This window comes from Ambystoma mexicanum, chromosome 13, assembly GCF_040938575.1.
Source record: "Ambystoma mexicanum isolate Mex_15411 chromosome 13, UKY_AmexF1_1, whole genome shotgun sequence".
NCBI lineage: Eukaryota > Metazoa > Chordata > Amphibia > Caudata > Ambystomatidae > Ambystoma > Ambystoma mexicanum.
Window position 1 is genome coordinate 741,324,102 of NC_090938.1, and position 17,389 is coordinate 741,341,490.

Genomic DNA, 17,389 nt, shown 5'->3' on the forward strand with positions numbered 1-17,389 from the left:
CCAGTTTGCTCCTGATGGCTCAGTGACCCGTTTTAACATCTGCTTAATGGTCTTATTATACCTTTCCACAAGGCCATCCATCTGCGGATGATAAACCGACGTTCGAAGTTGCCTAATCTTTAGTTGTTGTCATACCTTCTGCATGACCCCTGAGACAAAATTCCTTCCTTGGTCTGTGATTATTTCAGCCGGTAGACTTACCCGGGCAAAGAAAGGTACCAAGTGGTTACATACATTAGTCGCACTGATACCCCGCATGGGAAAGGCCTCAGGGTATCTGGTGGCATAGTCCACAATGACCAGGATATATTGATGGCTGTGACTGTTAGGTTCCAGTGTGCCCACTATATCCATCCCTACCTGAAAAAAAGGTTCTTTTATTAGAGGCATTGGATGTAATGGAGCCTTCGGGGGTATACGGGGATTAGTCTTCTGGCATACTACACACTCTTCACAGTATCGACCCATGTCTCGATACACCCCTGGCCAATAAAACCCTTTAAGCACTTTCTCTTGGGTTTTTTCCCTGGCCAGATGACCCCCAGTGGTATCATTGTGAGCTAGTTTTATCACGGTCGTTCTAAAACTTAGGGGAACTAACAATTGTTCAATTTCATCTGTTGTTTGACCCTTTGTCACTCGATATAGAAGTCCCTTTGATGATTTGAACCAAGGATAGGTCGATCCTTTCTCAGGTGAAACAATGGACTGTTCCCATGCTGTTTTCAGAGTAGGGTCCGTCCTCAGTTCACTGCGATATGAAGGATGCTTAACATCGGGTAACCAGTCTATCAAGCCCGTAAATTTGTTCCCTTCAGTCCACTCCCTTTTTCACTTTCTGACTTCACTCCTGCTTTTCTTGTGAGGTTTTAGGGCCGCACTCCCTAAGTCTACTTGGGAAAATGGGGCGGTTTGTAGCCACTCAGCCTCTTTTACACACTCTTGGAAGGATGGCAGGTCTGTTCCTAATAACACCGGGGTTGGTAAGAGAGGCATGATGGCTACCTTCATTATAGATTCAACCCCCTTAACCTCTATGGCAACTTCCTTGGAGGGGTAGGTCTTAGTATCACCATGTACACATTTGATAGGTATTGGAGCCATCGTCCCACCCCCATTTCCACTTACTTCCGGTCTGACTGCCGTCTGTTCACTTCCGCTATCAAGCAGGGCTTGGCTGGGCGTCCCGTTCACTCTCACGTTCAGGAAGTAGGGCTCTCTGCTTCGCCTGAATTTTCCTTGAATGTACCCAATTTCCATTGGTTCCGCTGGTTTGGGTTTTTTCGGGCAAAATCTTGCAATATGTCCCCAGTCACCACAATCGAAACACTGTCTGTGGCCAGGTTGCAATCTTTGGTTCCACCCGTGGGGTTCTGGGTTCCACTGCTCCCGGTCCCTTCATAATAGTGGTTCTTGGTAACTCGAAAGTCGTTCCCCGGACCGAACCTGCCTTCTGGTAGGCGGAAGCAATGTCTATGGCTTCTGCCAACGTGGGTCGGTGGTGCTGTCTCACCCACCTTTGCATGGGTGGGGGTAGAGCCTCAGTAAATTGCTCCAGTTTTATTTTATCCACCACATCTTAAACAGTACTATTAGCTGGTTTTAACCACTTGTCCGTTATATCCTGGATACGATAGTACAACTGATGGGGTGTTTCCCCTGGCTTTAACTTGGTCTCTCGGAGCCTTATTCTGTAAGCTTCATCGTCCATTCCCATACGTTCTAGTATGGTCCTTTTAATATCTGCATACGCGGTATCTCCAGCTGGGTTAGCCGCTTGATAAGCCCCTTGCATGGTTCCTGTTAGTAATGGGGCTATGATGTGGCCCCATTTCTCCACTGGCCACTGGGCGTTTCGGGCTACTCTTTCAAAATTGGTAAAGAAATAGCATGGATCCTCCCCGGGTTGGAACTTCTGTAGGACTGGCGTTGGGGCCATAGGGTTCCCTCTAGTTACCACAGCCTCAGTCACCTTCTTTAAAGCATCTTGACCGGCGACCTGCAATTGTAAGGCTTGCTGCAGGGTTTGGCGATCAGTTTGGGCCTGGTGAGACTGCACTTGGATTGCTTGTTGAAGTTGCTGTTGTCCTTTAGCCAGGGCTTTTAGGGTGGCCTCCATTTGCGTGCTGCCTGATCCCACTGCTGCCACCAAATTTGTAAGGATGAGGCAGGAGGACCGGAATTTAGAAATGAACAGCCTTTTATTCAGGAAAAAAAAATAAAAAAAATATATATTTTCAGTTCAATCTTCTGCTCTTTCCTTGGTAGGGATGCACTTGTAGCCTTCTTAAGTTAATCCTCGTAGGCCCAAAGCGTCTCCGGTGTGGCTCTCTCTCTCTCAGCTCGGACGTTCTGAAAGGAATCAGATGAAACACACACAGTCCGTTGTTAGTTTCTTCCTTATATAGGGGACAGAGGGCTCTTGGCCAATCAGGATGTACTTGGTGGTTAAGTCTATAAATATCCCTATACGCCCCGCCCCCTTCCTCTCTGAACGAAGGTTGCCAAGATGTCTCCTTCCCTGTTCCAGTTAATTTTCCCTTCCACGTGCTGCCACCGACCGGAGTACCAGGCAAGTAATGTTTGTATGCCTGAGCGGGGAGCGGGTATTATTAAGTTCGTGTCTTTTCCTTCGTGGGTTACAGTTACTGCCTCGTCAACCCCCTCCCATCTGGGTTCGCTCTTTGAGTGTTCCGTTTCCTCTGATGTAACCGCGGCCGGGATCTGTCCCGTATTGCGGCTGTTATGTGGTTTAGTCTTGTCCGGGGTTCTCTTCCAAAGCCGCCCCGCCTCGCGGTCAGCAGGTAATTTATGCTCCGGTTCGCAGCTGGCATTTACTTTAGCCTCCGCCTCGCGGCCGTCACTTAATGCAGCCCCATTTTTGTGAGAGACCCGCGGGGGGGGGGGGGTGCTGGGGAATCTACTTTCTAAATGCTAAATGAGAGACCCCCAGGAGAGGGTGGGCTCGGGGACCTCTACATTCTGATACCTTTTGAATGAGAGAACCCCACGGAGGAAAGGAGGGGGTTCAGGAATCTCTATTTTCTGATACAATTTGAATGAGAGACCCCTGGGGAGGAGAGGGTGGGCTTGGGAATCTCTTCATTCTGAATGGGAGACTCGCGGGGAGGGGAGGAGAGGGTGGGCTGGGAATCTCTACCTTTAGATGATAGATTCTCAATGACAGACCCCCGGGGAGGAGAGGGTGGGCTCAGGGATATCTACATTCTGATATATTCTGCATGAGAGAACCCGGGGAGGAGAGGGTGGGCTTGGAAATCTCTACATTCTGATACTTTCTCTATGAGAGACCCCCAGGGAGGGGAGGGGGGGCTCGGGAATCTCTTCTTTCTGATACATTTTGAATGACAGACCCCTGGGGAGGAGACGGCGGGCTTGGGAGTCTCTACATTCGGATACATTTTGAATGAGAGCCCCCCAAAGAGGAGAGGGTGGGCTAGGGAATCTCTACATTCTGATTCATTCTGAATGAGAGCCTTCCGGGGAGGAGAGGATGGCCTGCGGAATCTCTACACTCTGAATGAGAGACCCACTGGGAGTAGAGGGTGGGCTTGGGAATCTCTACATTCTAATACATTTTGAATGAGAGCCCTTAGCAGAGGAGAGGGTGGGCTCGGGAATCTATACATTAGGATATATTTTGAATGACAGCCCCCGGAGAGGAGAGGGTGGGCTGGGGAATCTCTACATTTGGATACATTCTGAATGAGAGACCCCAGGGGAGGAGAGGGTGGTGTGAGGAGTCAGAAATGAGAGTCGCATACAAGTCAGCCATGTTTTGGGTTAAAGACTTATTGAAAATAAAAGGGTTGGGAAAAGGCCCCTCTGACCCAGCACTAAGAGGAATTTACCTACCTAAAACCAAAACTAAAGATCTGTCTGAGTCAGGAAGTCAAAACAAACTGCGCAGTGTCCAAATCTCTATTCTGACCCTCACACTAAAACTAAACTCTATGGTGAAAAAGGGACTTTTTTCTTTAACCTTAAGTGATTTGAAAAAGTGTTAATAAAGTAAGAGGACTTAAATAAAAAGTTCCTTCAAGGATGACGTTCTTGACTCCAGAGGGTAATTCCCTTCCACTGGATGAGGGTAATTCCCTTCCACTGGATTTTTCTTTACTCCTTGAGGGTGTTTCACACACAACTGTTCTTTGGGTCTCTCATTGCCACGTATAACACTTGCACAAAAACGGTTTGGTTTCAAAATCTCGGTTTCTCTCAAAAACAGTTCTTTGGGCCTCTTCTGGCCAAGCACAACATATGCACAATAACTCTTGGACTTTACAATTGTACTTTCTCTCCAGAACAACTGTTTGGGCCTTTTTTTGGCCAGGGCAGCACTTGCACACTTTACTTGTTTTACTTAACAATATTGGCTTCTTTCAGAACAGTTCTTTGGGCTTCTTTTGGCCAAGTACAATGCTTGCACACCAATTTTGTTCTACACACTTCAATTTGCCTGGCATACTCCCCTGCCAGGACCTCTGCGTTATACACTTGAGATTGCCTGGTGTACTCTCCTGCCAGGACTTCTACTTAATTGGGTCTTCTGCCTGTTCCAAAAGCTGCTTGTTTTTGATATTGGATAATGTATCTTCTTGATATATCATCTTCGTTCTGCTCTTTTCATATTGACACTGTGTACATTTACACGTTAGAAAGGGGTTTATTTTCGATTTAAATGCCCTTTCCTACACATGTCATCTCTCTGCTTTCTCTCATGTATTGAACCTTCAATTGTTCGCTTTCGGCACTCTCGCTGACACGCCTCAGTATCCCTGTTGCTCTCAGGAGGACTCACCGGTCTATGTAGGCGTTGGTTTCTCCTCTCGCGGGCAGCCGGTGAAGGAATCCCTGCAGACTCCCTCTCACGTTCTGCTTTCCTTCACTCGGCGGTCCTCCGTGGCTTCCACTCGACACACCTGCTGTGTTCTCGGCTCTGGTAAGCAGAATACTGCTGTTCACCAATGCCCAGGAATTCTTCACCAGCTCCAAGCATTCTCACAGCATCCCACGGCTTAGCAGTTCCTTCGTCCTCTGGTGGTGCACCGCCTGGCCCCACCATACCGGTTCTGGCTTCTCGTCTCTCCGCCTCGTGCAGAGAGGTGCAACGCTCTCTCGCCAGTCGCCACAGCAGCTGCCTTCCATTCTCAGTTTGGGATGCTTAAATTTCCCGGGCACAGGTGTGTGTCTGGAAACACTAGAGCGCTCACTAGGTTAGCAGTCTTTCCTATTCCACATTGCTCGATCTCCCTTCTTCGTCCCAGTACTTCGTGAACTCAGGGAATAGAAGTCCAATGATTTTGGAGGAGCATTAAAAGGTTTTGATGGTAAATCACTTTTGATGGACTGATAAGTGGAATTGAAAAAAGTAATTGCATCAGATTGGCAAGGTTGGTTCACAGATCTGATAAAAGGGGTTTCCCTGCTCTTCTTGGGAAAGGGAGTGTAAACATGGCAATACGCCATGAGGTTTTCAGACATGGGGAGGTTATTCTCAAGGGAACATTGGGAATACCATTTCTCACCCGATGGAGCCATGACAGCTCCCCGGAGGCTGTCTCCTCCCATGTGATACTCCCTCATACTACCACCCCCAGGGTTTATTTATTTATTTCATTTGTTACACGGCCAGACCCTGGGGTATCACAGCGTGGTTACAGACATCTTAATAGTTGGTCATACAAGCAAGATAGTTGGTCATACAAACAATACATGTAAAAAATAGCGGAAGGCAGGTTATACAGGTTAAGCACGATAACGTTGCAGATTTTGGCAGATGAACATTATGCTAGTGTAGGAAAAAAACAAAATAAAACGGGTAGTAGTATTGGTTGAATAACCAGGTTTTCAGTTGCTTTTTGAAAGTGGGGAATGAGGTCTCTTTTTTGATGTGAATAGGGAGGGAGTTCCAATGTTTGGGTGCTAGTACTTGGAAACTGCTACCCCCTGCTCTAGTATTGTTGTAACGGGGAACCAGTAGGAAGTGATTGTCATTAGATCTTAGTGTTCTAGTAGTTACTTTTTTCTGAACTACATTATTCAGATAAATAGGTGCTTTTTTGGTAAGGCATTTGTGTGCAATACAAAGCGTTTTAAAGATTATTCTGGCTTCAATGGGTAACCAGTGTGCATCCTTCCTAGTCTGCGAGATGTGATCAGACTTTTTTATTCCTAATGCTGCCCTTAGTACTTGTTTTGCATGAGTTGTAGTTTGGCGAGGTTGGCCATTGAGCTTCCTAGCAATAGTACATTGCAATAATCCAATTTAGATAAAACCAATGCTCTGGCTAATGTGAGGCAGTTGGTTGGGGTCAGGAATTGGCGGCTTAACGCTATCAGTTTAGAAGTGTATGCGGTAGATGAAGAGAGGGTACTGATATATTTGGTCATCGTGAGGTTAGCGTCTAGGTAGACACCTAGTGTTTTGACTTGCTTGAGTACTGGAATTGGTGAGCCGTCTATATTGATAGAGGTGTAGTCCAGGTGAAGTGAAGCTATTTTGGTTGGTGATCCTACGATGAGAATTTCAGTTTTCTCATCGTTAAGACAGACTGTTTAATGCCATCCAGTTTTGGGTGATCGTGTAGATTTTGTTGATGACCAGGGTGTCCTGATCATAATTCCCTGAGATGGGTATACGGATATGGGTGCCATCTGCAAAATTGGTATAGATGATACCCATATCGTCAAGGGCAGAGAAGAAGAGCTTGGTGTATGCATTATACAATGTAGGGGAGAGGCATGAGCCCTGGGGGACTCCTATGGGCACTGGTATAGGATCAGCAGCTTCCTTGCCTATGGCCACTCTGGAAGTGCGTTCTGCCAGGAAAGATTTCACCCACATTGTGGCATCACTGGAAAAGTTAAAATCATTGGCTAACGAGGTGCAGAGTTTATCATGGTCCACAAGGTCAGATGCTGCAGAGAGGTCTAACAGCAGGAAGATGCAGAGTTTACCTGAATCTCTAATTGTGTCCATCTGGATTTTGAGGTCCAGGAGGGCCGTTTCCGTGCTATGGTTGGGCCTGAAACCCGATTGTCTGGTTCCTAGCAGTTGGTTCTGTTCAAGGTGTGCTTGGATTTGTGTGTATGCTATTTTATCAATGAGTTTGAGTAGGAATGGTACCGTTGTTATTGGTCGATAGTTAGTAGGTACTGTGGGGTCCAGTGTTGGTTTTTTGAGGAGTGGGTTGACCCAGGCTTTTTTGATACTGGCTGGGACTGTATTAGAGTTAAAGGAAAAGTTGACAAAGTTGGTAATAGTGGGGGTGAGGGTACGTGTGCATGCTTTAACTAGTTTAGCTGGGACCCTATCGCCTTTGCAATTGGTAGCTTTGAGTTTGGTGATAGTGTTAAGTACTATTTCTTGTGAGACTGGGCTGAAATGAAAAGGAGGCATTGGATTATCGAGAGGGGTTGGAGAGGCGTTGGTGATTACGGAGTTTTTGTCTGCTAGAAGCAATCTTTTGGTGGTAGTTTTATTTTGTAGCAGCGTGATTTTGGCGGCGAGTGCGTCTTGAATAGTGGTGCACCATTCTTTGCTGGCCTTTTCTGTGGTGGTGTTGGGCGTCGGATTTTCTAATTCTCTGAGGATGGAAAAGAGTTCTTTGGCATCAGAGGAGGCATTGTTTATACGTGAGTAGTAAGCGTTGGCTTTGTGGGATATTATGGCTGATTTATAGATTTTGTTTGAATCCTCGAAAGCTTTGGCGGAATCAGAGGTGGGATGTTTGTTGGAGGCATGTTCAAGAGAGCGTTTGGTTCTTCTTAAAGATGCTAGTTCTTCTTTGAACCAGAAGTGGGACCTTTTGTCCGTGCGGCATGTTTTACTTGTCATAGGTGCTACTTCGTCGATGGTAAGGGAGAGGCAGTTGTGGTAATAGTCTGCAATGATATTAGGATCATCACTGGTGACAGAGTTGGATAGCAGATTTTTTTGGAGGGTGGGGGTGAAGTTCTCTACAGTGAGCTTGCAGGGATTTCTGGTTTTGACGGTGTCCAGTAGTTTAGGTTTGGGAGGAGGGGGAGCATCAATCATGATGGTAAATGTTATACAGTGATGGTCTGTCCAGCCAATTGGGGTGATAGAGTCAATGGTTAGTCTAGTGTTTAAGGTCAGAATCCAGTCCAGAATTCTGCCCTTGATATGAGTGGGATCATTCACCATTTGGGTAAAGTTCATGTCTTTAAGAGCTGCTTGTAATATTGCAGCTTTGTGGTCTTGGTTGTCATTATATCCTAGGTTCAGGTCTCCAAGGATAATGCACTTTGTATTGGGTTTAATGAAGGGAGCGAGTAGAAGGGGATTATCTGTTTCTGGGTGACTATTTGAGCTAGGAGTTCTATATATCACTATGATATTGATAGTAGTTTTCTCATTTATGGAAAGAATTGCGAGCAATAATTCATAACCTGAGATGTCTTCAATGGATATTGATCTGAGTTGTATGTTAGTCCTGGCTATAATAGCTACGCCTCCACCTATGGCATGTGTTCTATCCGATCCTAGGATGTTATAGTCAGGTGGTAAGGCCAAAGCAAGTAAAGGGCCTGAGGCTTGGTGAAGCCAAGATTCTGTGATTATCAGGAGATCCAGATTTTATTCAGTGATAAGATCATGTATTTCGATGGCATGGGCTCTTAGAGACCAAGCGTTGATAAGAGCGCTTTTGAAGTTGGATGGTGTCTCAGGCTTATCTATTTTGTCATTGTTAGGTGGTTGGCATTGAACCTCCTTGGGTGGGATGATCGAGGCCTGGGCATTACGTAACATTTGTTTTTTGCTGAGTATAGAGTAGTTGGACTTGCGTGGGTTGGGCGTTGTGATAGGGAGTGGGTAGTGATTGTGTTTTGGTGCGTGATCTGAGGCGAAATAATCTGGCACTGCCAACAATAGGGCTAGTATTGGGGTCTGCTGGGAGCTTAAGAGTGGAAGGGTGATTGGGTGCAAGGGTAAAGCTAGTTGCAAACGGAGGAGTGGATGGCAGGAACGGAGTTGGGCAGGGTATGGGGTGGTGTCTGGGGCATGCTAACCTAGATAATCCATTTCTGAGGATCAATAGGTGATTACCTGTGCATAGAATGCTTTCTGGGACCACGTAGTATGGGAACATGGTGATAAATAACCAAACTAGCATCACTATGTCTAGAGTGGGGTGATCCTATGAGGAGAAGTAGGTATGGCTATATTTGATATTCGTAAACTTAGCGTATGGTGTAAAGTTCAGGTGAGGTAAGGCAAGTGGGCTAGGACCGATAAGGTCTCAGGATTCTGAAATGTCAGGGTATACTAAATGCAGAGTGTCAACAATAGCGGTATTTGCAGGGCATGTTAAATGCAGTATATTAACCAAAAACAAAGAATCATGGTGTTGGCTAGAAGGCAATGCGAAGGTTGACTAATATGCAATACAATATCAGCAGCACAAATATCAAGGTGTGCTAGATGCAGAGTGTCAGCAATAGCAGTATTGTTAGGGAATGTTAAATGCAGTATATTAATCAAAACATAGAAACATGGAGGGGCAGTGAGTTGGCAGTAACTTAGTTAATGGGGTATGCTAGTAATGACAGTATATTCGGATCAGAGCATTAGTAGAGGCAAGATGATCTGGATGTAATATCCTTCCAATTAATGATTTAGATCGGTGGAGGGATCTGCGTAGGCTACAGAGGGGCGAGGAGCTGTACCACAGAGAAGACTAGGCAATTTACCAGGCTGTTACAAGTTTACATAGGCTAGTGCGGTATACAGGATGAGGATTAAATAAAAGCAGGTTGTGCTGAAGGGGGCAGTGCAGGTGGAGAGCAATGGTGTTTGTAATTTTAGAATCGATTATAAGGGTGTTCTGTCATACAACATTTCGATATCTGAGAAGAGGCCCACGTTATTGTGCAGTACCTGAGTGTCTCGTAGTCCGTAGTGCATATGATGCAGTGTTTAGGTGCTGAAAGGCTAGATGAGGAGTTCCACAGACAAAACGCAGTGTGACGTGGCGTATAAGAGCGTCCTTGATATGGACGTAGACAGACCAGAGACAGGCAAGCGCCTTATAGTGCGCGCCTTGGATTTGCGAGCCGGCTAACGCCTTCCAGCGATGACGCTGGGGTTAAAGGGGGAAGCTGGCCCAATCAGCGTGGCTCGCCGCAGTGCTTGTTGCTAGGCAGCGGCCCTAACAAAAATACATGCAGCCATTTTCCAGTAAGAAATCTCGTGTCTGCTAATGGCGGCGGCACCTTACCATTAGCTTGTCGGGTGGTTCACGGATGATACGAGTCAGCTGTTGAGGTCGCTGAAGGCTGATCTTCAGCCCGGATTGCCCAGGAAAGACAGGCTGCAGCTTAGTGCTGCTTAATGATTACTGGCGTGCTCCTCTCTGGGGGTGATGGTGAGAGGGCTCCTGCCCTCTCACGTCCTCGGTCGTTAGGATCAGGTAGCGGCTGCCGTGCCCTTGCCACATGAGAGGAGGTTACCACCAGGAGATCAGTGATGACTCAACCGGATTCATCACAGTGGGCTTGGGAATTTATACATCCTGATACATTTTGAATGAGAGACCCCCGGGGAGGAGAGGGTGGGCTCGGGGATCGCTACAGTCTGATACATGTTGAATGAGAGACCCCCCCCCAGGGAGGAGAGACTGGGCTCAGGAATCTCTACATTCTGATACATTTTGAATGAGAGACCCTCAATGAGGTGAGGGTGGGCTCGGGAATCTCTACATTCTTAATGAGACCCTCCGGGAGGAGAGGGTGGGCTCAGGAATCTCTACCTTTAGATGATAGATTCTGTGTGAGAGACCGCCGGGGAGCAGAGGGTGGACTCAGGGATATCTACATTCTGATGCATTTTGAATGAGAGACCCCCAGGGAGGACAGGGTGTTCTCGCAAATCTCTACATTCTGATACATTTTGAATGAGAGAACCCCAGGGATATCTACATTCTTATGCATTTCGAATGAGAGACCCCTGCGGATTAGAGGGTGGACTCGAGAATGTCTACACTCTGAATGAGAGACCCCCAGGGAGGAGAGAGTGGGGTTGGGAATCTCTACATTCTGATACATTTTGAATGAGCGACCCCCGGGAAGGAGAGAGTGGGCTCTGGAATATCTACGTTCGGATACATTTTGAATGAAAGACCCCCGGGGAGGAAAGGGTGGTGTGAGAAACCTGAAGGTGTCTCACTTATTAGTCCCCGGGGATCTGTCATCCAGGTGGCCAGGACGTGGCCATCGCTATGGGGTCCAGTTCCTGGGGATGGACCAGTGCAGGAGGATCACCTGGGTGAGGGGTCTTCGGGGAGTGGAAGTGGGACACTGAAGGGTGAGACGCGGTATCCACAGCCTCATGACACCTTTTCCCCAACCTACTCTGTAGGATATCTAGAAACTCAACCCCCCACCCCCTTTTTTGACACACACACTTTCTCACAGACCGATTATCATGACAGACAAGGGACTAACAGCCATATACCTGACATGTCCCAACACAAGAGTCAGGCAGAGTCAGGCAATTGCCGCTAATTACACACACACCTGACTGCCCTTTCCCTTCCCCATAGGGATAAAAGGCAGAGCACGAGAACACACTCTAGGCATGACGTGACGTGTCATGGTGCTCATACAAGTGTCCAGCCAAACCCCTTGTACAATCGAAAGTCCTTGACACGTTGATAAATGTTTAAGTATCCGAGGGAATTGTGAAACAGGCGTTTGCGCCCGACTGAGGGAAACGCTGTAGCAAACCCGTGGGTGTGTGAAACCCGCACTTGTCAGACACTAAGAGCGACCCAGCGAGACATGATTGCCCTTCAGAAGTCTCTGTGAGTGAAGTTGGCAAGTGCTTTGGAATGTCTGAGCCCAGATGAGGGGGACCTAAACTAGCTGGATGTTTAAAAAGACATTGAGACTCTCTGATATTACAGGTAAAGAGATTTCGATTGAAAATGCAGCAGATTGTGATGACAAACGTGAACCCGACTGAGGGATGTCCACAGTGAGTGGTTGGTGAGTGGTTGGTCTGAGCCCGACTGAGGGAGGCTAACATTGTGAGAAGGATCGGAGCCCGGCTGAGGGGGATCCACGGGTGAAGAGTAATCGCACGACGTAAAGAGAAATAGAAGGAACTTTTATTTTGTCATTTTGTGATACATCAGGCCCTCTGAAGCCAGAGACTTTGCATGAAAGATTCTCGGACACAGACGGTCCTGATATAAAAAGAAAAGAAACTGTAACCTTGTGCTGGAGAAGCACAGGAGTGTGCTGTGCTCACGAGTCCCGTCTTGCCCCATGCTAGAAAACGTGGGAAAGAGAGACCCCGGCAATAACATCCTGACTTATCATTTTGTGAACACTTTTCTTTCTTGTGAACATTATCCCACACATATTTTGTAACATAGCAGTAAGGATTGGCAATAGGTTTCTTGGTATAGGCCTTTTTTATTTGATTAGACTCCACTTGGACAGTATTATTATTTGATGGTCATAGCTTGCTCCCATCTTAGATTTAGGTTTAGATAAGGCATTTATCTCACCCATTGTACAGTTTAATAAACACCCTTGAACTGTGATCACTTTTGTTTTTCTTGCTTTGATGCCATGCCTTTCTTTCAGTGGGCACAGGGATCTCTACATTCTGATACATTCTGAATGACAGACCACCTGGGAGGAGAGGATGGGCTCGGGAATCTCTACATTCTCATACATTCTGAATGAGAGACCCCCGTAGAGGAGAGGGTGGGCTCAGGAATCTCTACATGATTCATTCTGAATGGGAGACGCCCGGGGAGGAGAGGGTGTGCTCAGGAATCTCTACATGATACATTCTGAATGGGAGACGCCCGGGGAGGAGAGGGTGGGCTCAGGAATTTCTACATGATACATTCTGAATGGGAGATGCCCAGGGAGGAGCGGGAGGGCTCGGGGATATCCACATTCTGATGGAATTGGGGGGTGAAGGAAGGATTGCCCCCTTTTGTATTGCTTCACTGTCATATCTTTATGTTTAAATACTAATGGCGAGATTTGGGGGGAGTCGACGTTTTTGTAAATTAAGTTTAAGTATATGAGGTCGAGATTTAGGCAAGTGATCATTTCAATACGAATTTTAGGGCAGGTGAGATTTTAGTAGGTGATTAAAAGACAGATCACTTTTTGACATATTTTTCATTGTATTTGTTTACTGCCTATTTTTCACTGAGGTGGAGGTTGCAAGGGGAGGGGTTGGCGGGCTCGGGGAACAGGGATATTAACGGGCCTCCACCCATCTTTTACAGAAAGAAACAGTGAAAATCAAATCAGTGATGAAAAATGCCCGGTAAAAACACATAGAACCCACAGGGGTGGAATTTAACTTCACAATTCCTGGGATGAGAGCGGTTCTTTTAAAGATACCTCTCTCTTCCAAGTCATTCCCAGGAAAAAACTGCCAGGGACATTTTCATGGACACTAACAGGGAGAGCTTACTTCCAATTAACTATCTGAAGCGACAGGGAAAGTCTTAAGGGGCCACTAGATAACTTAGTGGCCTGCAGAGGACTATTTGTTAGAACCTCTGGCCCAAAGAAAGTGCTGTTAATAACAGTGGTACTGGAAGTAGTGTCTCTGATTCCAGTGGTAGGCTCGCTGTGCACTATAATGGAATGGACATACTAAGTATTGGAGGGAAATACCCCTCTCCCTGTCCCCTTTCTGGGGCTTGACCCTCCCACATTAAGCAAAGCTGAAGACATCTCTGGGGTGTCTCCACAAGGGCAGGTCTCCCAGTGACCAGAGGCCATGCTTTAGGCACTCTGCTCATCAGGCTTTTTAGGGCAGCTAGGCTGACCTCTGGGGTGGATAGTTTTTCCACAGCCCCAGCGGGTGCTGGGGAGTCTGGGAATTACTGAGGAACCACCACTCACCTTTGAGTTAGTGGTGCCATCCTTCTTTTTGGACCCAGCCATAAGGGGTTACCCACTTCTACTTTGAGGCCCTGTAAGAAGGGAGAATGTTGGCCTGCCTTACCTGTCCCCTGATCACTGTGGTTAACTCTGTGAGAGACCCACAAGTCAGCCATCTTTGCTAGTTCCCTTGGATCGCTGATAATGAAATTAGCTAAGTGCTAATGCAAGTCAGGGAAGCAAGCATACAGGGGGCATATAGGGTTATACAGAAGGCGGGCCCTGCACTGTGAGCTTAGAGAGAGAGAGAGAGTGAGAGGCTTGCAAGGGGTAATGTAAAACCCGCAGTCTCTATTTTTAAATCACACATAGAAATGCTAAAACTCCCAGAAGTTAAGATGGAGCCGGGGTCTGTAGTGTGTAATAAATGTGAGGAACAGAGGACATCCACCGGGATAAAAGTGAGTCCACATTGTGGGCACATCAAGGCAAGGTGAGACGTACCTGCTCAAGACACTCTTCACATCCTAGGGAGAGAAAGAGAAAGAGGACAAGATAAATAGTCATCCTACATTGTTCTAAACATTGATTTCCATTTTACAGAGACCCTGAACTGTGATTCAAGGAAGAGTTAGGCCGCTGCATTATCGAGTCTAGGAATCAGTTGAGCCTTCTGCGAGGTTTCTAGTCAGACAATGTTTGTGCTGGGAACTAGAGCCACTGAACTAAAGGTGGGGGGAGTAACATTCAGCTCAGACAAGTGGCCCAGAGCCTGACATTACTGGGATATTTGAGGTTGCACTTAGATGTAGTGACTGTCATACAAACAAGGCATTAACTGCGATTAGATGGCATCACTGAGAGGTCCTGAGGTCGCACTTTGCATCTGCAGAACCTACACAAATGGGAATGAACATGACATACAGTGGATTTTCAGGCATGCCAGGCACTAACTGGCATTAGAGGAGTTTGAAGCTGCACTTTGCATATGATGGCAACAACTGCACAAATGTGAGACTGCACATACGGCACTCAGCATTAGAGGGCATTTGGACTAGACTAGCTGTCATAATGCAGCATTCGCTCACCTAGCGATCTCTCTCGCTCTGCGCGCTGTCTCGCTGACAATTTCTCCCTAGATCCATGGTATGGTACAGGCTTTCTCTCCCTCTCTCTCTCTCGGTCTCTCTCTCTCCCCATCAGTGCCGTCTGTTTTTCTCTCACCCCATTCCCCATCGCTCTTGCTCGCTCTGTGTCTCTCTCTCTCTGCCTCCCCCTATCATTCCATCTCTCTTTCTCCTGGCTCTATCGCTGTAGCTTGCTCTCTGTCCTTTGCCAGCTCTGTGGGTGTGCCGCTCTCTTTCTCTTACTCTCTCTCTCTCTTCTCTCTCTCTTATCTCTCTCTTATCTCTCTCTTCTCTCTCTCTCCAGCTCTGTGGTTGTGCCACTCTCTGCAGGGTGGTGTGTCAGTGGGTGAGAGCAGTCTTTCATGCTGTCCCTCTCTCTCAGAGGTGTATTGTGAAGTGCACTCTCTTGGTTCTCTCTGTCTGGACAGTGTGGTGTGCTCACTGACAAGAAAAGAGTTGCAGCCAGATATTTGTCAATTGAGCGAAGGTGCCACGGTATTTCACCCCATTCTGCCCTGCAGGGTAGGAGCAAAAGGTGAGACACCATCTCATTTCAGAATATCCCTTCATAATAGTAGAACAAGCATTAATAAAATATAGTGCCTTGAAGGGGATAAGCAAGTGATGTTCCTATATTGTATTCTGTGAGGATATGGCATACATTACTTAATGTAATCGTATTTCTGATGCTTGTACCTGCTTAGATTCACATGCTATGCATAGTCTGACATCTAGTGGTAGTTGCAGAGTATTGCATGACTTGTTTTCGAAATTCGAAACGGGACGTTGACTGGGCGTGTCTGTAAGAATATCCCTTGTGTGACATGTACTGTACCCATGGACGGGTATGCCCAGACGTGGGTCCCGTGCCTGCTGGGCCTAGAGACCCAGGCTACTCCTCACTGATGAGGCCTAACAAGGCCGAAACATGTTTGGGGATGCTTGTGGTCTCGTGCAGAAGGGATGTGACCTAGCAGTTCGGGCTGGACTGCCCCTTTTGGGGTGGGACCAAGCCTGATTTGCATATGGTCTTTCCCCTTCTGTAATGGCTTGGCAGGTGAACAACGATGGTCTGGAGGGTTGCCCAGAGCAATGGCAGTGGTTAAGATTCATTCAAAACCTTCCAGCCATCACCTCTTTGTTTTCACTTCCACTTCTGCCTTGGTCACTTTATACCAGGAATTCCACTTCCACTTCTGCCCGTGTCACTTTATACCAGGACTTCCACTTCCACCTCTGCCTGGGACACTTTATACCAGGACTTCCACTTCCACCTCTGTCTGGGTCACCTTATACCAGGACTTCCACTTCTGCCTGGGTCACTTTATACCAGGATTTCCCCTTCGACTTCTGCCTGGCTCACTTTATACCAGGACTTCCACTTCCACTTCTGCCTGGGTCACTTTATACCAGTACCTCCACTTCCAATCTATCCTATGCTTTAGGATGCTCCGAGGTCCCAACTCCCCCACCCCCTCCTTTTTACAAAAACACTGGACAGAGGGTGACTGACAGTAACAACATCCACTTACACACATCATACTGGACCTGTCCCGCTAATCGGGTCAGGCAAATTCAGGCACTCGATGCCAAGTGCATACACCTGATACCTATTAGCTCTCCTCACATGAATAAAAGGCAGCACCCAAAGACACACTCTGAGCAAGGCAGAACACGAGTATGAGCAGGGTTTCTGGGAAGAAGGCAAGCCTACTGGAGCAGAACGACAGATCGAGGGACGGAAGCAGCGGGTCAGAAACCCCAAGAGTTCCTTACCAGAGGTCGTTGCCTCCGACAGGCCGCGGACAACATGTGCAGAAGGCCAGATCCCACAAGTGAAGATTGCATTGTGTTCAGAGCCTGCCGGAGACCCTCTCAGAAGAGACGCTCACAGCCGGTGAGTTCGGAAAGCGATCTGAAAGACCGGTGTGTGTTAAGAGGTTTTTGAAGTGGCAACATTTACCGCAAGTGGAGGCTGCGCGCGTGTGAATGAAACGCAAGGAAAGGCAGACCTCTGAATGAACTTTAAAGTGAACAAGTAGCTGCGAAGACAGCGATACTAAGGAACGGAGTGGTCTGGTGAAAGGAAGTAGCCCACTTGAAAGTCTCTGTTACAAGTGAACTGTTTGAAACATAAGCGTATGATCAGCAAAAGTGAAATAAAGAAGAGAACTCCCAGAGAAAGGGGGGAAAGTGAAAGTTGAACTGTGAACATTTAGTCGAAGTGGTCCTGCGAAGGTCATAGTTAAATCCATCGCACAATCGAAAGTCTTCGACTTGCTTGAATTGAAGAGACATTCTGAAAAGGAGTCCGAGCCCGACAGAGGGAGACCCAAAGTGAGACAAGCATGGGG

General features: G+C 47.2%; 1 protein-coding gene across 3 annotated transcripts in view; it reads right to left on the reverse strand.

Moving 5' to 3' along the window:
- LOC138521875 (E3 ubiquitin-protein ligase TRIM39-like) overlaps positions 1-17,389 on the reverse strand; it is a 498,159-nt gene that overhangs the window by 453,764 nt on the left and 27,006 nt on the right. Inside the window, exons 4-5 of one of the 3 annotated variants that reach the window (XM_069635033.1) lie at positions 14,413-14,435; positions 2,195-2,352 (exon numbers count right to left, since the gene is read on the reverse strand). The exons of the other annotated variants lie outside the window; for them this stretch is intronic. Of the exons in view, the coding sequence (XP_069491134.1) occupies positions 2,238-2,352; positions 14,413-14,435 (138 nt within the window). The 3' untranslated portion in view covers positions 2,195-2,237. Of the gene's footprint in view, positions 1-2,194; positions 2,353-14,412; positions 14,436-17,389 lie in introns of those variants that run through there. 3 annotated transcript variants of the gene reach the window in all.